Below are 20,658 nucleotides of genomic sequence, written 5' to 3' on the forward strand. Positions count from 1 at the left end.
GTGTGTGTGTGTGTGTGTGTGTGTGTGTGTGTGTGTGTGTGTGTGTGTCTTTATGTTGAGGTGGTGTTGACATCCCAACGAGAAGACATAATAAGAAAATTAACAGGCAGACACAGTGGTCATGAGGAAAAAAAAATAGATTCAATTGTGGTTTATATTTTAATTAAAATGGCGGAAAATCCAGTGCAGAGGGTATCAATTCGTGTCCACGGTGTCTGCACCCATCCAAACCCACCCGAGTGGATTTTTTTCTGGTATTAAAGGCTTAACAGTCTCCACTGAGTCAAGGTCATTGGATTTGTGCATGAGCGTTGAGGATAGGGATTTATGATGATCTGCCATGTGAAAAAGGCTCCACATATTCTACATCTCGTTTAGATTTGAAACTTAAAACACATCAACAGTTTGCCACCGCTTGATGATGCGGTTTAAAATTTACAAATAATCCACACAATAATTTTCTACCTTTTCCAGATTGACATCAGCCTCCACTATCTGCTTCAACGCGTGGCGAGGAAGTGAGGCATTGTGATGCAAGAAGTGGGAGAGGGTTTCGTTGTCCTTTAAAAAGTCCTTCAGTTTGAAACCTAGAAGAGTAAAAACAAAAACACGTTCAGAAGAAGTCCAGAATTGGAACAACTTTAGACACACGCAAACATTTCGTTTTTCGTTTTTCATTCATCATTGCTAAACGTTAAGAAATATTATGTAAGATGGGAAAGCGAAGACCTGATTCCAACAACAAAACCGATGAGTGAATGACTCAGACAGAAGTATAACTGAATTTTCCAATCATTAAACCACATCTGCAATTTGGAACCATTGTCTTATGACGACTAGTTTCTGAGCAATTCACATTCCGGTAAGGGTGTAAGAGTAATTTACCTGGAATGTAGCACTGGCCATAAAGGATGACTAAAACATTTGGTGCATCATACATTTAATAGCTTCGAAATGTTGAATCTGTGGCATATCACACGCAACTTGGTTTGTTCAAATCATAAAAATCAACAGTTCTTAAGAGTTCAAAAAGAAAATATAACATCCCTGATGGGAGTATTTAGTGATGGATAACATCACACACTGGAACAAACTGCTCGGAGAACTTGTTGTGACTTTGCTGAATTCCATGGATGTCAAACAACTTCTCGAAACGGCCTGACTCAGTTCCATGATTACTTGCATGCATTAACTTACTTTGGTCTGAGACCTGAATTCACTAAAGGTTACTTGAGGCCATTCCACTTTGCTCTACATCCTGCCGAATGGTTCCTTCCTCTCTGACGCACAGACACACACACACACACACACACACACACACACACACACACACACACACACACACACGCACAGTTTGCTGCAGCCACCCTGAATATGCCCTGAGGGGAAGTGAAAAACTGTATGGCTCAATGACTTGGTGTGGGTGTTAAAATTGTGCACTTGTGTCTATATGAGTTGTCTTATTTCTCCGAGGTGAACCTCCATGGAGTGCTAATAGGCTCTAATCAGTGTCCCAGTTGGAAAGAAAGGCGCCCATTACAGGGTATACAAAGGGCACATAGGACACATCTGACTAGATTCCACAGTACAAGCTCATTAAAATTCCCATTTTAATTGTGAATTGTGGTTGTGAAGTCAAAAGAGATGTGTGTGTCTATTCGAGGTCTTAATTTTATCTAATCAGTGTGTGTTTCTTTTTTTCCTTGCGCTGGAGGTGGGGAATTATAAGTCAAACTCCATATAAAATGTTAATGTGACTAAGCAAGACTCTGATGGTGCCTTTTTTGTTGAAAAGCCAAAACATTGGTGAAACATGACTCCTTGTGCCATCACGAACCAAACTGGTCCCTAAACAGGCTGCTCCCATTTCGAACAACGAACAAACAAATAGTACAAAGGTTGCTACACAGCTTTAAAGTAGCGAAATGAAGTCTACTATTTATTGGTTGGATTCTGGCTTGCAAGTTGGGATCCTGTGAGGGAAAAAAAAAGGCCCCAGGAGCCTCAAATGCAGCCAGTCTTTCCTGTTCTGGATGTGGAGCAGCTTTGTGCACTCTATGGTAAATATACTCTTGATTTCTAAAGCTCAAAAAACATTTGTACAACATGTGCAAGAAGGGAAAAGTTGGTTGTGTTCATCACTGTTTGGCAATCGAGCAGTGTTGGGAAATTGTCAATGTAAACTAGTTCAAAGTTCATTTGAGTTTTTAATGAACTTGTTCAGTTCATATTTCATAAAAAAAAAAAAAAAAAGTTATAGGAACCAGGCTGAGGTAGGAAATGAGCTACTACACACACTAACTAAAGCTCACTTTTGTCTTAAGGCTCCCGTCAAACGATGACACACCTGCAACTACCCATTCAAGTTGGTTATAGACCAGGATATAATGGTCTGTGTCCAGTTTTTCCCCCCAACTTTAACACGAGAGTACAGAAACAATTTTAAAATTGTCTTTATGTCTAATTAAATATCACTATGATTTAAAATAATAATATGCAGGTGAATTTAGGACAGTTGACAAATTATTTGGCTGGGTGGAGGGTATAATCTCAAATCTAAAGAGGCATTCTATACAAAATATGACGATTCCCAATGTAATGTTTTCCATTGAAATCACATTTGGAAATCATACCGGCCGCTCAATTGTTAACATAAACAAGAGCAGCTTGACTCCTTTGAGCCGGGCACTTTTTCTGACAGCGTTATCATGCGCCATCCAACGTTTTCATCCATTATCAAGCAACACATATCGCTTCACGTGGGTGGAAGAGTGTCGCACACTGCGCATTTTGAAATTGATGGTTGCAAAGATGATGCAAGGCTTTCAAATATCAATAGATGAAGTCACATTGAATGTGTATCTGTTCACAAAATGGACTGAAAAACACAAGAAGCAGTAATCACACATTACATAAAAGACAGCAAACATTATTATTTACAATTATTTCTAAAAGTGCCGTTCTACTTTGACCAAAGTGTAACAATTTACTTTTTGCTATGCCTTGCGGGGCTGTTGTTGCATAATAATGTTCTCTACCTCTGGACAAAAAAAAGCCCGATGGTTTGCAAAACTTAGCTGTTATGCTTAGTTGCATAATATCTGCTCCATGTTAGGGGCTCATGTGGAACCTTGCTAAGGTGCATTTATTTCCAGGAAAAAAAACTGAACTGATCACATGAATATTGGAGTCATATTTCAGTGGCAAATTGATAAAACTAGAACAGACTCTTGTTATTTGTATGGTTGTCATTATTTCTGGGCAGGACGCTGAGGTAGCCGCAAGCACGTCTGCTTCACGTTTGGTTTTAGTTTTCAATCGGATGTGGAGTTTTCATGTTCTGCCAGTGCTTCCTCCCACATTCCAGAGACTTGCGTGTGAGATAAGGTAAGGACTCTAAATTTTCCACAGATGAGAGTGGGTGACCGAATGGTTGTTTGTCTACGTGTGCCATGTGATTGACTGGTGACCAGTCCAGAGAGGACCCCATGCATCTGCAGCCCAGAAGAGGACAAGCCGTCTAGAAAATGGATGGATAGACATTTGTGGGCTCAAAAGAATACAAGTTTAGTAAAACCCTTCAAGGTTTTTCTTCTTTGGACGTGCTGAAGTGTATTTATTTTACTGCAGAGGCAAAACAAGACTTTCTCTTCTTGGAAACGGTCAAGTGCAGCAAACAAAAAGACATTATCTTAGAAACACAACCTTACTCAGCAGTAAATGTCATGGCTATGGCGATGGATCTGTTCCTATCACGATTGTTCAAAATGTTGCCCCAACCCACCCAGAGGAAAAAAAAAACAACAACTATGTTTCATGCTTGGACATTGTGTAACATTTGAGATCTACTGCCTCAGAGTACTTTGAGATTGGTGTCTTAATTACGAAATAATTGTCAGGGTGGTACATATGCAAGCCTTTCCTCCAGTGACACGCAATATCAAAGGCAACGCCCAGTGGCCTCTGGGAGTCTGGGCCCCTCAGCCTGTCTGACGCTGATAAGAGACAAGTGCAGAAGATATCAACGATGGTGGACAAGTTGCTCACTTTGACAGCTCTATTCATTTTGCATAACCCATTTTATTCATCTACTCATTAGCCATGATTTCTTCAAAAATGTATTTATGGGTTTTTACTTGAAAAATAAACTCTTTGAAACAGCAGTAGAGTATAAATCAAGTACTTTATAAATTAACGAATGAGTTTTCAGTAATGCACGTGTTTATGTAAAAATGCTTTATGTTTTTGGAGCATGCTTTAAAAATTCCTGAAGCTGTCTTACAAAATGAAATCTGTGTGTTGTAAGTCGTGTCGGAGTGTTATGTTCTCTTTCCTTATTTATCTGAATAGAAAAGTGAAGGGCTCAGGTGGTAATTTCGAACACAAATACAGTGTAAAACAAGCTGATAATCAAGCTGTCCTTACGGGCAGTGTTCTTCTGCATCTTGTGAAGGGCCCTCAGCAGTCCTCGGTAGCCCTCATAACTCTTATCGTTCTGGGAGTACAGCAGGATTTTCTTGGCATCAATAAACAGGCGAGAGATTCTGAAAATGTACAAAGGTACACACACACAATTCCAGTGAGACAAAATAGAGAGACTTTGCAATTCATAGCAATCGGTTTAAACCCAATGCGAGTATTATATAAAAATCTCCGCCGACAAGCAACGCTAGAAACTACCCAGAGCATGACTTAGTCCTAATCTACGGTACTGCAAGTGATCATACAACCACAAAAATGTTCATACCTCACTGAGTGCTCTTGTATCGAATCCAATTAAATTGCTACTTAATATGATGCAAAAGGCAATCATTCAGCTACAGTATGAATGCGGAAGAAAGTCATGATCATCACTCACATAGAATCATTGAAGTTGCCAACCACCCCGGGACTCTCTCCAGGGGTCGGGTTTCGGAAGCAGGGGTTGTTCGCGTTACAGATGATTCCTTGTACCCAGGGCAGAGTGCCTGCTGAAGGCATGGCTTTGTTTGGGAAATGACCTGCGAATGTATACATACCATGCCATTATGTTTTCGTTGACACTGTTCCACAATCCAAAAGGCAAAGCAGATGTAAATACAAGCGTCTCAGTGGAAAATGTGTTTAAAACGTTAGAGAGTCAGATTATTTGTAAGGCACACAATCAGCAAGCTCTGAAAAACAAGCTTAATCATTTGAAACAGGCGTGTTGGAGCAGGGAGACATATAACACATCCAGAATACCGGACTTCGAGGGCCAAAGTTGTCCACACATGGTCTAAAATTTCATCTGCTTTCAGCCACCAAACTATGCTGGAAGCATGTACAAAGGAAAAGAAAACACCCTCAGTCCGCCCAGCATGGCGAAACGCGGTCTGCCAGATTTTCAGACACGCTAAACTAGGCTTGAAATGGTACAAAAATCAAGCTGCGCGCCTATGCTGCCTACAAAGAGAGTTCTGCAGGGCTGCCTACCACTAAAAGGAAGTATTTTATGAATATGTGAACAGAAACAGATTCAAGCCTAATACACGTTGAAGTGGCCCATCACTAACTTTACTGCCACGGCTGCTATTTACTGGACAATTAACTCCTCAACTGATAAGAATTGGAGGCAACTTCCCCGACTAATTTATGAACTTGTAACGTTCATTTACCTTCAGTGACTTTGATGTGCGTGTTCTGGTCTCTTTTCTCATGTCATTGTCAACACGGCTTATCCTGTACACTCTGAACTGGTCGCCAGCCAGTCACAGTGATATTTAGATATAGGTATTACCGTATATCATTACTGCACATGAAAATAGCCAATAAAATGTTTTCAGAGGAGTATTGGGATGTGGAATTCATTGTGACGTCAGCTCAGTGAAAGAGTCCTGATGCAATTTAATGATTGTTTGTCCCCGAAGACCCCGTCGTCATATGTCCCAGTGGTCCAAGCAAATATTGACAAATCCCAAACATCCCACTAAGACAACATGCAAAGGAAAACACGTATATTGATTTTACGAAGAAACTATAGGCTAGCTTTGTTTAAAAACTAGGTTTTTAGAAACTAGGTTTTGCAACAAAGATGATTATAACAACTTGGTTTTTGTCATAATTAGTGAGCATCTGTTTTATGATTAGAGAAGAATATTGTTCAGAGCTGTAATGGCAGGGCAACTTACATTCATGCTGCTCGTATGGTGGATAGTGTATCCGAACTGAGATGAGGATGAAGAAGATGAAGAGGGGCCAAATAATCTCAATCAGCAGCTGAATCTGAGATATTGAGCAAGACATAGAGGGGATGAGACAAAAAAGATCAACCAGAACTTCTCAGGAAACATCAAATTCATATTAAACCTTCCATGCTAAGATCATTTTAGTGCACAAAGAAAGTAAACAAGTGTATGTGTCTGCGAAGATGGGATCAGCAGTAATACCCAACGTGAGACAGAGTGGAAAAGTATATGGGTTAATAAGTGGAGACAGAAAGACATAAGTCTGCCGTGTTTAGAAGACTCTGGGTTTTCTGCCCATCTGTTCCATAAGGCTGCTAAGTCTGTCTGACCCAGCATGGCAGACAATCACCAAAAGCGGTGGGAGGGATAAGGAATACAGTCAGACAGTTCTCTCTGAGACTGCACTGTATCTCTTTGTTGAAACTCATCGGACTGAAAATGAAGCCGGCGCTGCCGTCACTTCGGGGAAACTGTGTTTTTTTACGCGGCGGGATAAAGAACTATTGTATGGAGATGACACTACTCCGTTTAAACAGAAGTCAGCTCTGTGCTTCGGCCCACTGCTGAATGTGATTGAGATAACTTTGAGTGAGTGGACGACAGGCTGCTCAAGATGGCAACTGGGATAATCGAGTCGACGTGCAATTGTGTCATCACATTGTTCAATGATGCTAACTTCAGTAACACTTTTCAGACCTTGTGCCCAACTGTGGGTTACGCCACCACCCCACCATTTTCTGTTTCTGCCAACTTCAGCAAAAAGAACCGAGATATTTGAAAGTAACTCTAAAAATATAACAGGTGGTAAACATTTTTAAAAATCCAATACAATACAGGGTTCCTACATCTTAAGGCAAGTTTAATTCAAGACATTTTAAAACTTTTTCATTGCATTTGAAATGACATTTAAGAGCAACTTTGCAACATTTCCAGTGTGCCATTTTGTCCAAAGTTGCTCCGGTACATATATGGCGTGCATCTGCTCTTCAGAATCCCTATGACAACGGCATCACCAGTTTGTTGGTAAAACTGTTATGACGGTGTGATGCTACCACAAGAGGTTATTTGTTAAATTGATTTTTCTAGAAGGTTCATCTATTTTGAGATATCTGCGATAATAAAATCAGACTTAGCCTGAAACATTTTTGAGCGGGTTTGAAAGATTGATTTAAGACATTTTCATGCCAAACAGGCCTTCATGGGTTCAATGCCTTTTAAGAACGCTGAAATCGCAAAATGCTCTGAGAGAAACCGTAACAGTTTGTTAAAGAGCTACAACATGCTAACGTTAACTATGTTGTGCATTAATTTGACCTGTCATTGCTTGTGCTGTATTGAGACAGACTCAGACAGGAGTAAAGATGGTAGTACAGCTTATGGATATAATGTAAATTTAAGAAAATGGTTAATTGTTGTTGTTGTTACTTATACTGTACTCACAGTCTGTCTTCTTCGGTAGGTGAAGTTCTTCCAAAGCAGTAAACCCAGTTGAGTGGAGACTGCCATCCTGAGCTCAATGAGCACGCCCCAGCTCCTCACTGCAAATCCACACACACAATAAAAAAAAATTCATTAAATTTAAAAAAACAAAAACAAATAGGGTGGCTATTATAACTTTCTTTGTTGACAACAGATAGGACAAGACTGTATTCGCTGGAATACTACAAAATATATGCATTTGAGAATTCAGAAAGGATGGGTCAATATGAAATCTGAGTAAAATAAACAAGTAAAAAACAGCAATAGTAAGGGGAGGAAAACTAGTTCGGACAGAACCAATCACCAAAAAAAAGTCGGGCGATCAACATACACTATATATTTCGTATGCAAACACTTTTTTTCCTGGAAAGGTTAATGTTCACATCAATAAATACTGCTCTCGTTCGGTCACCCCACTTGCTGAGCAAAAGATGATTGGATGGGACACAGTATACAACAGCAAGACCATATCAAGGGCAAGAGGATGCGCAAACATGGTGGAAAAAAATGCTTTGTTGAATATTTGCTTGGAGACTGAAAAAAAAGCCTAATCTATTTTTGTTGGTCTTACAAAATCTGAACACGAACACACGTCACATTTTAGCAGTCTATCCATCTCCAGTGAACCTAATTCAAAGATTTTACTTGATTTCTGCCTGACACCCATGTTGATTCCAAAACTGTTACTGGTGGTATTACTATTACTTTATTAAGATACTTGTGACAAACATTCCCCACAGTTCAAGTAAATTCCCTGAAGGAATTTCCAGCAGAAACATTGGAAGAGACAAACAACAAAATGAACTGTGGACATAGGCTATTTAACATCTGTTTTCTCTGTGAGTCATTCAATTTAATAGGGAAAAAAACTCATGACACATTTAACCACTGCAGCACCGCTGAATGTTCTAATATTCATGTAAGATAAAAAGGCAGAAGAAAATCCATCCATTAAAAAAATGCACATTAAAAGAAATATTGCTTTCAGAAGGATTTTATCAGAATGGGTGCTTCTCATGATATATTTAGCTCACTGCAGGAGACCTTCTATTACACTTAGGTGCCCCCCAATTTGCAAACCAGCAAAGCAGTATGTAAAACTGAGGGGTGTCTGCTACTTCATTAGGTACAACTGCATACACTAATGACCTCGAATATGTTTTTTAAATGTTGCATCGTAAATTATCTCTTTACAAAGATGTTTAATGTTCTTCAGAGAAGTATTTACTGGAACACAGACCATAGAACCCAAGTACATCTGTCAGACAACGTTACAGTACTGCAAACTACCACCGCAACATAAAGTAAAATACCCCGCTGACAATGTCAATTTTACACTATTATTCCTATAAAGGCTGAATTGTAGATGCAGCTCTTGTATTGGATCCCATTGTAGTTTGCGGGAGTACTTAATGGTGTGGCCAATAGGCTGCCTGTATTGACAACATTACCACGCTGCAATATATTCATGAATTCCTTTGCAATTTATTACCCTTTGTTTTACGCATACAACGTTTGTTTTGATGTGGTGAACCACACAGCATGACATCGTGTTCATTTTAACCGTGTCTAATTCCTAATGAGTCCAGTAATTGTCACCGCTTTTTTTTTTTTAAAGACTGCACAATTTAAAATTTTCCACTCACGTCGTCTTAGTTAATTTCGACGCTGGCAAGTATGTATTTACGAAGTAGTATTGAGGCGGAATGGTGCAGAGCTGCAGCGCCCTTAGTGGTAAATCCAAATATGGTCCATTTTATACTTGTTTACCATCAATTCCATCCATCACGTGCTATAACATATTCCCCGCCCCCACCCCTGGTCAGCAATTAGTTCATTCTTTGGAGAACACGATTGAAATAAAAGCCCAGGTCATCTCAACAAAACATTCACGTCAACATTTCCACATATGGTCATAATAAAAACAACAATGATGACATCATTGTAATTCTTATAAAACAAAATCAACGTGAACGGAGAACAATGCTCATATAAAGACAATAAATTAATAATGCATTAAACACAAAATGACATGCGTTCGGTTAATTACTGCAGGACGATTAAAAATAAAACAATTGCTTTGACCTCTCACAATTTTTAATGAAACAATGCACAAGATCATAAGAGTCGCAATGCCACACAACACAATGACAGACGTGGCAAAATTCAATGCCGTTTGATTAGGTCGCTTGAATAAGCGTGTCAATTGCTGCTTTGGAGTGGGGTTACTGTCGGACATCCTGCGTCTTTTTGTTTACACATCAAAGTGTCAATTACTGAAGACAACGGAACAAGCTTTTCATCTGAAAATGCACAACCTCTTGACGAACAATGAACCACCGCAGATATCTAACCGTGTGTGTTAAAATGAATAAAATGAATCCCCAAATCACAAAAGCAAAATCAAACATGCATTGTCCCTTTTGTTCAAAACTGTTAATATCCCCAAATCTCAAAAGCAAAATCAAACATGCATTGTCCCTTTTGTTGTTGTTTTTTTTTTATGCGTTCAGAAGAAGCAAAAATAAGGGGTTTATTTTGAACGCTGTTACCGGAACTTTGCATGTCTGATTAACATTTGACTGGACTATAATCCAACTCAGAGCAGACGGCAAGAGAGGATACTTACATCACAAAATGCCAACGACCGCTGACAAAAAACATCAAGGCATTTCTAATGGACTCTTGTTAATTGAAAGATGACTTCATGAAACATGTCCTTTCAGCATAATTACATACATAATTACTAAATACGTTTGCTGATAATTGCAATTTTGCGACAAATACCACTCGTTACACTAGAATCAAAAACATTGTCCTTCCCTAAACAAACAACAACAAAAATCAGAAGGATAATAACATATTTAAAACAACGACGTGAAAATTAAAAAAAAACTATTTAAATTGTATCATGGTGAATGTGGGTAAATAAAATGTCCATATCCCCAAAAGTCCAAACTCACCAATCTTTTATTCTGAGTATCCTCTCTTGTTATCCCTCCTCATCAATAGAATGACTCGTTACAAATGAACTGAGGGGGGTGGGGGGAGAAAAACCGGTAATCCTCGCCCGTAGCGGTGTTTCGCATCTGTGTCTGAGTCAATGCAAACAGTAGTTCAACCCCCAGCCGGTTTTTATACCGCTGCTCAAAGCGGAGCAGAAACGAACAGCAGTAGAGGTAACTAGCGGTCACCATGAGCCGCCTGGATCCCAAATAAGGAGTGCACGTGCTCCGTCAAAACATCTCTTAAAGGGCCAGCGTCACCTCACTGGCACCATGGCCCTTCGAAAGAGCCACTTTGTAATGATAGAAAATACGTAAATAAATGAACAAATACATAAACGAATTTTTAAAAATGCAAAACTAAAGTATAGCACTCTCACTTTTTGCTTGTTTTCTACAGAGGCATGAAACTGCCAATGTGGAGTAAACATTTTGGGCTGGCAAATAATACAGTATTCGCAAATAGTATACAGGTAGTTCAAACGTGTTTGGAAGTACGTTTGAATATACTGCAACGTTGCTGAAGCCACAGAATTCCCAACATGCTTGTAAATAGTTGTGTAGAGTTGTCTTCAGTTAAAACTTGCTCTCGTTTCACTCTGTCATAAATGTGCACAGGATGTGACAGTTTGAGATGGATGGGAAAAGGAACTTTGAATCAAGGGTTCCAAGACACATTGCAGATGAAAGTGTAGGAATGCCATGTAAGATTGAAAGTTGGCTTCAGGTGTATTGGGTGACTGGACTTGAGCTGTGGTCGAAAGCAGCCCACGAATTAATGATATTCTGTTCCCATTTGTGGGAATAAACCAAATTGAAGAGGATCGGGAATGTGCCGTCCTTTAGACACAAATGAGGGAAATACATGGTGTCCCAAGTGCGTTTGAAGATGGCAACCACAATCGGAGAACTTGAGGACTTTGCAGTTGACTTGACAAAAGAAGAGGAGGCTTGGAGGAAGGGATTAAGGGAGCAAGCCCTGCCTTCGAGAGCACTTCCCAAGAGCGGCAAGCACTTCCTGCCGCCGGGGGCACGTTGAGGAGGTAACAAATAACAAGTAAAAATCAACGGAAGGCTAGGAGTGGGTCCTTTTTCCATGGGTACTCTGTGGAGACTTACAGCCTGGCATCTCCCAGTGCCCCATTGCGTCCACATTCAACACTGGAAATGTCATGACACCGAGATACAGTCAAACTGCCGTGCTACAACCAAGACAGACATCCGGGCTTGTACCTCACCCATGTCCAGTTGGCAGGTCAATTCAATGGCTGGTCAATATAATGGCAGGTCTCTTGAGGGGTACCCTTGCCCTGGAGGAAAATAGCTCGTCACAACCTTATGGACTTCAAGAAATTCAAGCTATTAACTCTTAATAATGCAGAGCTATGAACTGAAAGTCAGAAAGCACCATCCACATCATGAAGTTGAATGAGAAAATTCCAAGATGTGGAATATCCCAAGAAGTCTTGGCAAAAGGTGCCGACTTTGGAGAGCGCATATTATAAAACATTCTATTTTGATTAACATTTTTTGTTTCACAAATAATCCATCCATCCATTTTCTGTTCCGCTTTATCCTCACAAGGGTCGCGGGGGGTGCTGGAGCCTATCCCAGCCATCTTCGGGCAGTAGGAGGGGGACACCCTGAACCGGTTGCCAGCCAATTGCAGGGCACACAGAGACGAACAACCATCCACGCTCACACTCACACTTCGGGACAATTTAGAGCGTTCCATTAACCTGCATGTTTTTGGAATGTGGGACGAAACCGGAGTACCTCTGCGCTGTGAGGTCGACGCGCTAACCACTGGACCACCGGGCCGCCCTAACAAATAATTCCATCAATATTTCTTCTTAGTGTCAATGAGGTAAGTATTCATCTGCAATTAACAGAGTATATGTCTAAACTTTTGACTGGCACTGTATGGTATGCAGGTGGCATGGTAATTGACTGGTTAGCGCATCCACCTCACAGTGCAGAGGTGCAGGGTTCGATTCCAGGTCCGGCCTTCCTGTGGGGAATTTGCATGTTCTCCCCGAGCCTGCCTGGGTTTTCTACGAGTCCTCAGGTTTCCTCCCACCTTACAAAAAACATGCATGGCAGGTTAACGGAACACTCTAAATTGTCCCTCGGTGTGACGTTCCTCGCAGCGTACTCACATTCGCATGATTAAAAGAATTTGTTTGAAAAAGTATATTTTTGTGTGACCAATTTGGCAAATCTTATTTTGCAGTCATTGCTTTTATTTGTGGCAGTATTGTAAGCCACAAAAAAACTATTGGTGTTGGAAAGAAACTGGGGGTGTTCTACTTTGGCTGAATTGATTTCTTTCCATGATGACCAGACATACAAGTGCTTTTTGTAAATATTATTAAAAGAATAAAAAGAGGGTCAAAGAAATGCCAAACATAAATATATCGGTAATTATAAAAAGTTCATACAGTACTGGATGTAAACATTTTTTTTCTACCTTGATAGGGCGAAACTGTGTTTTTATTTATTTATTTTTTAATTCAGAGATTTATGGACTAGTTATTTCCCTGAAGTCTTTGCCGGCTAACTTATCTGCAGGAGTGCAAACCAGGCTTGATTAACGCACAAAGAAGATGGCAACCATCTGGCAGTGATTATCTGCACTGCTCGACTGCCTTCTCTCCTTCCCTTTGCTGGAAGAGAAGTTTCAGTAGAGCACTTTAAATGCTGGGAAAGTACATGTTTTTTTCCTTTTTGTCATTTTCCAGAAGTGGATACAGGCATATAAAAAAAAATTCAGTGGCCTACACTAGCAAGAGTTTTTAATTTGAACAGGGTGTTCTCTTCTTCAAATGAGAGTAAATATTATTTATACTGGATATTGTATTTACCTGATAGATTACATAGAGTATTAAGTCTAGCAAATGATACAAAGAGCAGGAACAAAAGTACATTTAGAGACAATTGTTGTAAGATCTTCCTTTAGGGGACCTAATTAAAACTACCCTTGATGAAAGACACTAAGCATTTAATCCATTTCCATCACAGCATCTCTCAAACTCTCAGCATGGATAATGGCAGATAACAACCACTTTAGATCAGTGAACCAATGCAACATGTCTAAGGTAATTTAAGGTAAATTACATGATTTCAAACAGAAGTTAAGAAAATGTCACTTTTCTCTCAACTTGTCTCACTCAATTCTGTTGTGCAAGAATAAGTTCATATTTATGCATTTTTCAATCAATGTCAACTGCTTTCTTTGACACACAGTGATTGGCAGTTAATTAATTCCCAGTTCCCGTTCTCTACAAGGTCCAGACACTTAATTGTCCTGCTGTTTTGCTTTTCAAAGTTAAATATTATTGGCTTTAACGTGGTTTGAGCCAGACGTCTACAAAAAGTGTATTCCATTATCCGAGCACTGCAAAACAAACAGCAATGCAAAACCACTATTTTGAGCCTTGGGTTTTTGTAGCCATTCTATCGTTTGCACTCCAGTCATGATATAGCGAGCTGTCATGAGAAGTTATTCCACTGACTGGAGAACAATACTTCAACATAACAGTGACAGCATGAGACATGCACGAAAGGCAGATGGGATTATTAGACGAAAAGCCGTTTAGGAGTGTCAGAGTGAAGAATATTGGCTAGCAGCAGTGTGGTGAGTTTGAAAACACTCAGCCAAAAGAAGAAAAAAATAAAGCAGATAGATATCAGCTTTATATTCCCTACAAACTTGTGTACCCATGAAGATGGTGTCACCAACTTCAAGAGGCCCGTTGAGTCTACATATGTCATCGAGACCTTTCACTTCATTTAGTTGTTTACGATGCACTGTTGTGTTTTTGCCCTGTGGCACACATTTGATCATTCCTCTCTCTTTGGGGGAAGAAGTGTATTGGAACATTTAAACATTCAAATATTGTTTGATTGTTTTTTTTTCTTCTGTAATTTCTGTAATTTTAAATAGTATGTAGTGGGATTATAATCATTATAATACCACAAATGGAAATGGACACTGCTGTATTTGTGTTGCATGCCTCACAGAGATGATCATAATACAAAAAGCCCATTTTCATCTCTAAAAATGAAACAAACAATTTCAAAGCAATAAATAAATGTGTGCATACATATAAACATCATTTAGAAGAATGCAAATATTTTTACGAAAATGTACATGTGCTTTTACAGCTACCAGTGTGTCATTGTTACTGTGATGATAAATAGTGACATGTTGTGAGATATGGTCATAAATGTTGCATAAATGTTGTTTGTGGTGTGCCACTCTTTTCCCTAAATTTATTAAGTGTGTAAATGGGTCTGGGGGGGGGGGCTGAAAAACACCACATAGTGGAGTCTTTTGTACTGTATACATAGCCATGCTAAAATCACAATTGTTTTTTTTCCTTTTGTTTGGATGCGATAGTTTCAAGATTCCACTCTCATAAATGTCTAATCTATCAATTTTTTGTCTCCTTAAATAAATGCATATGCACATCTGTCAAATTATTTTCATATTGCATATTGCTCTTGTCGTTTTCCCTGTTTCGTCAAACCGATGGTCCTTGTTGAATATCGATGAATTCATCTTTGGAGCTCCTTCCGTGACACTTGTTGACTCAACAAATCAGCTTCAGCCCCATCTGTTGTCTTCACATCTCATCTATTACTGTACCAGATAAGTTCTTCCCCCCCACCTCGATGTGAGTAGTACTGTATAGTGATGGCGTCACTGCAATGTTATTGGATGTTATAAATACTTGGAGGTTAACCTGATCCTCGATCCATGGTGTGGCTTTGTTCCTTGAGCAAAAAAATACCTGTACTGTGTAAATAAAGTTAGGAGCTTACAGACCACATGCAAGGTGTTGTTCTTTCAGTGAGTCATCCTAATTGACAAGGACGTTTAGTGACACATATGATTTAGATGGATGTGATTTATAACTCTTTTGCAGATCTGCCTCACAGTTCAGAGGTTTGAGGTTCGAATCTAGGCGACGACCTTCCCGTGGAGAGTTTGCATGTTCTCTCCGCGCTGACGTGAATCTTCTCCTGACTCTTGGTGCACAAGTTTCTTCCAAAAACATGCATGGTTCAATGAAGACTAAATTGTCCCTAGTTGCGAATATGAGTGTGAATTGTCGTTTGTCTATATGTGCCCTGTGAATTTTTGGCATCCAGTCCGGGGTGAAATGCTTTCTCTTGCCCAAAGTCAGCTGGGATAGTCTCAAGCACATCCGTGATCCTAATGAGGATAAGCACGATAGAAAATGGATGGATGTGTATGATTTACACCAAATCACGTTTCATATCAAGAGCATGCTGGTTTCAATATATTCTACATTTGTGACTGTCACAAAGCACATGAACACTTTGATTATTCATCCCTGATGATTGTACGGTGAGAAATGCCTCGACATTGGATTCAAAAGCATCGTTTTGATCCTCAGGATGATTCCCATAATTACCGTGCTCATTATCCATTTATGTTTTAGTTAAAAATACACGCAGAAAAAACATCCTAATTGCGGTATGCAGCCGACTGAAAACACAGGTATAATTACATGCAGGCGACGCCTAGTAAAACCTCAGTAAGAAACGGAGGAGGATGGAAATCTTTGACCGATAGTAACCTCAGAGCTGCCAGTGAAGGAGGAACGGTGCTTTGACCGATAGTAACCTCACCAGGCACTGAGCGAGGCAGATTCATGCGAATGGGCTCCTAGCTATTGCCATAACGATGCTGCAAAATGTGTTTAAAAATATTACTGGGTTTTTTTTTCGTTGTTGTTCTTTTTCTTTTTCTTTCCATAAAGTCACAATGTTTACGACTTTGCTGTTTGGCAAAAGCATTTGAACGTCACATCAAAGTAACATTTACGATGTGACATCAATCAGAGGAATGTTGAGCATAAACGCCGTGAATCTTGAACCTAAAACGACTTATAATGATATTCTGCGATAAACAATGCATTTTGTCGGTCTGACTCCATCCGTTCCAAAGACAGTCCGCGTGTGGCATTCAATTACTGTCGGGGATAACGAATACACGTAATGCAAATAATTTGCCCAATGAATGGACCTGAAGACGTCGTTCTTTTCTGAACGGAATGCTTCTAAAGGTAAAGGTAAAATCCAACACGGAGCTTTAAAAAAGACGACGTTGGGCACCGTATACTGAGAAACACACTGACCGCAATTTTTCCTTGCCCCCCCCCCCCCCTAAAAAAAAAAACAACCAAAAAAAAACCCCAACAACAAAAAGAACGGCACTCCGTGACTATTTTTTGTGACTATGTGCTGACATTGAAAAGCTTCGTACAAGTCAGCTGTTTTAGCGCTGAATTCAAACCAAAAGTCGAGTCAGTCACAATGCGACGCTCGGATCTCGGAGACGTGGGAGAGCGCGTGAATGCGTCTCATTTTGACCGCAGGTTACCTCGCACTGCAGCCGAGAGAGAAGTGGGTGAAAGGGGAATGATGTCACCGGCTGCTTGAGGACGACTGCGAGAGTAACGAATGACTGAAAATGTTTACTGGGCAAAAAAATAAAATAAAATAAAATAAAAGAAGGGGGTGTTATTATTGTTGTATATTCCGTATGTGTTAAAGCCAAGGTATAAGAAAGCCCCCACAGTACACCATAAAGCTGTCACAAAAAGTATGAATTCTGGAGCAGTGATCTCGTCTCAATTTACTCACAAAGTGACTTCCTCAGCGTGAAATCTGGTTTTATTTAATTTACCGCAGGTCGAATATACTTAAAGGAACCCATAGTTTATTCTGTTGAATGACAAAAAGTGGATACATAGTTTTTATATACCTTCTGCCATCTATGGGAGGAACTGTTCTACTTTTCATTATAATCCGCTGGGATCGATAGATGAACATAAACGTGCTCATAATTAATAAATTAGCATTTTCATGCAAATAAAGTGATTGGATATTTTACCACAAAACCAGCACCCTGACATTTGTTCTGTTTATGTATTGTAGTGATATACTGTATATATTTTTTGAATGAACATATTCTCGCCAGTGATCAACCATTACACTTTAACCTAATTTTAATGATCACCTGTGCTCAGCATTGTGTTTATATGACCTACATATTTTGATTAAATAATTATTTTACAGCTGCAATGATGACCAATGCCTACTTTAGAAGTGACCTATTTATGCATTTGGGATAAATGAGACCATTGTTGTGCCAGTGAGGTTCAGATTTCTGATTATTGTGTGAAGACATTCTCATAAACTCACAAACTCAGAATTGTTCTGTTATAGGACACACTGCACAGTAATGTTGACATCTTTGTAATGAACAAAGGTTTTTATTTTGATGAGAACAACGGCACAGCTAGACCAGTATGCTCATGGTTCACATAGCTTGTAGCTTGAATAAAATGTATGTTTTTATGGTGAGATTTGTACTAATTCCAGGAATAAAAACCAACGTAGAATGAAGCATTGGAATGGCAACTAATACCAACTGCGCTGGTCCAATTTAGGCCTCAAGCAGAGACCGCTTCCTCACTAAACTGTCTTGAGTGTTTGTCTGCATACAGTAAAGTTTGGTGCATTCAGATGAGCTCTTACATATCATAATGCGGGGAAATGGGGGCTAAATTAAACTGGGGGCGCGTGTAGCTTTTCGAGCAAAAAGTTACCTGTCACGGGAATCTATCCCAGGGGTTAGCAATCACGGGCTGTATTTCAAAACACTTAACCACTGGAGAAACAGTTGGGTCAAAAAATAACCCAGTTTGGATCTAAAAGAGATCAACGCGCTACTTGGGTCAATTGACCCAATTTTCTGGGTTGTTTGGTGCAAAACAACCCAGAAGGTTGCCTAATATAAATGTTTAAATGTCATTAGGATTCATGCATTATTCAGTGACAAGAGTATTGAGAACACCTAATATATAATGAAAACACATTTCCCAACCTGCACCAAAATTGCACAGTTTCTACAAACTGGCTTGTTCCCGATTCCCTCTACAAACTTATGTTGAAATAATCATCTTCCCCACAAGAAAACTCATGACAATGAAAAGTTATTCAAAAAATAAGAAAAAAAAGAAAAAGCTTGACATCAATGGATTTTTAGTGGTTAGTCTTGAGTGCATGATACCTTAAGCGTCTCTGCTATCAATATGGTACATTTTCACTTGCAAACTCTTTACACCCAACTCTCTCTATGTATTTTTTTTCTCAAGAAAATACATTTTAAAAAGAATAGCTTATGATCTGGGAAAAGAACTACACTCCTGCTCGCCTTTATGGGTCTTGTCTGATTAATTTTTCATTTCTTTCTTTGATTTTTTTTCCCCCAAAACAGATGACCACAACACAAATATGGCCAAATTCGATGGCAAAAAGGATGCAGCAGCACAACTAAGTGGTCATGTTTGCAGTCAACATTTGAAATAGGAAACCGATGTAAATGGCAATTTTTTTTTCTTTCTGTGAACTCAACAGCCAGGCTGATTGTTTACTTGAAAGCAAGAGAAAGGTATGCAGCATGTGTTGCATATGAGGCGGTATTTGGAGTGGGTGTTAAGTTGTTTGTTGCATAATGTGTTCATGGAGTGTTGGCGGTCGACTGGCTTAGAACTCTCTGCTGACCTCGCCATTATTATTTGTGAGGGCGACACAATGCAATCATTGCTGTTATGTTCTCACTCCACATCAGAAAGCTTTCGGCCTTCAGGTATTCATTTTATGGTGATGGTTTGATGTCAGGGTAATCTTTATGTTAATGGATCGATGAAAGCAAAATACAGTACAAAGAAAAGTTTAAAGGCAGAGTTTGCAGTTTTAAAACATGCCATCAAGATCCAAATGTAGCCTCACTTCACTAATCCCACCCGGTGACCAAATCCACGGCCCTTCCTGACATGCTATGCACTGCATATACACATCTTTGTTTTTCTTTAAATTACATTGAGTAACTTGGAGTGACGGCACACAGTTCTCGGACCTCCACTCCCTAATCTCAATGCTAACAAATGAAACATTGACATGACATATTGTCTCTAAACAATCAGAACAAGGTGCCAAATTTGTACCTTGAAGGATCCAGTGGCTTGTCACTGAGGCAGGAGCCTCAAGGGTACAGCTACAGAATGTTGTACCTTTAAAAGAGGGTACATATTGGGGCTCTAAGAGTTTGTACCCTTTAACAGCCATTCTATAGCCAAGGGTACATATTGCCATCCTCTTATAATAATGGCCAAAGCCATATTTTGATGAAAATATGTTTGTTTGCCTTAAATATCATGATGGTCATCTCTGCTAAAATTGGGAACATTCTGACGTAACTAACATGAATTTTGATGTTTCGTGCACAAGTTACAGTCACGGTTTCATGCTAACAATGTGCAATTCAAATTTAAGACACTCATTCCAATGAGCTATGGGTAACCATACTTACCAACTTACTTGTACCAAGGGGTTCATTTGTGAACCATACAGATGCAGATCTTCATAACCGTATCTGTTTCCTGTCACCCTTATTGTTGCTGACTCAGTTTTAATGTATTTATAATTATGAACATTACTGTATCCTTATTGACTAAAGGCATAATTGGAGCTCTATTATTAACTCTCAATACAGGTCTTAGAGCTGATTCCGCATAAAAACAGTCCCTCTCAAGCTGTCCACAAATGACCTTGTGTGTAATGGTTTCAAATTACACACACACACACACACACACACACACACACACACACGTCCACACACGCACACACACACACACACACACACACACACACACACACACACACACACACACACACACACACACACACACTGTATTACAGCACTGCTCCGTTGCCATTCCCAAAGGAGAGCTCGTTCCTATTTTAAGCAGCATAATGCCATACTGATGGTGATGCTCTTGAGCCTAAAAGGAATGCCAGTACGGATTACACATCTATGTTGTTTGGAATGTGACACACATCCTAAATTTAAAATGAAAAAAAAAAAG

At 39.5% G+C, this 20,658-nt stretch overlaps 1 protein-coding gene across 1 annotated transcript in view; it reads right to left on the minus strand.

Annotated features, from left to right (window-relative positions):
* The window catches only part of abca4a (ATP-binding cassette, sub-family A (ABC1), member 4a), a 12,452-nt gene extending 1,632 nt beyond the window's left edge, over nucleotides 1-10,820 (minus strand). The window contains exons 1-6 of the mRNA XM_019876485.1: nucleotides 10,649-10,820; nucleotides 7,647-7,744; nucleotides 6,150-6,243; nucleotides 4,859-5,000; nucleotides 4,426-4,544; nucleotides 466-587 (exon numbers count right to left, since the gene is read on the minus strand). Of these exons, the coding sequence (XP_019732044.1) occupies nucleotides 466-587; nucleotides 4,426-4,544; nucleotides 4,859-5,000; nucleotides 6,150-6,243; nucleotides 7,647-7,712 (543 nt within the window). The 5' untranslated portion in view covers nucleotides 7,713-7,744; nucleotides 10,649-10,820. The remainder of the gene's footprint in view (nucleotides 1-465; nucleotides 588-4,425; nucleotides 4,545-4,858; nucleotides 5,001-6,149; nucleotides 6,244-7,646; nucleotides 7,745-10,648) is intronic.
* Between the last annotated feature and the right edge of the window lie 9,838 nt (nucleotides 10,821-20,658).

Source organism: Hippocampus comes, unplaced genomic scaffold (genome assembly GCF_001891065.2).
Source record: "Hippocampus comes isolate QL1 unplaced genomic scaffold, H_comes_QL1_v1.1 scaffold51, whole genome shotgun sequence".
Taxonomy (NCBI): domain Eukaryota; kingdom Metazoa; phylum Chordata; class Actinopteri; order Syngnathiformes; family Syngnathidae; genus Hippocampus; species Hippocampus comes.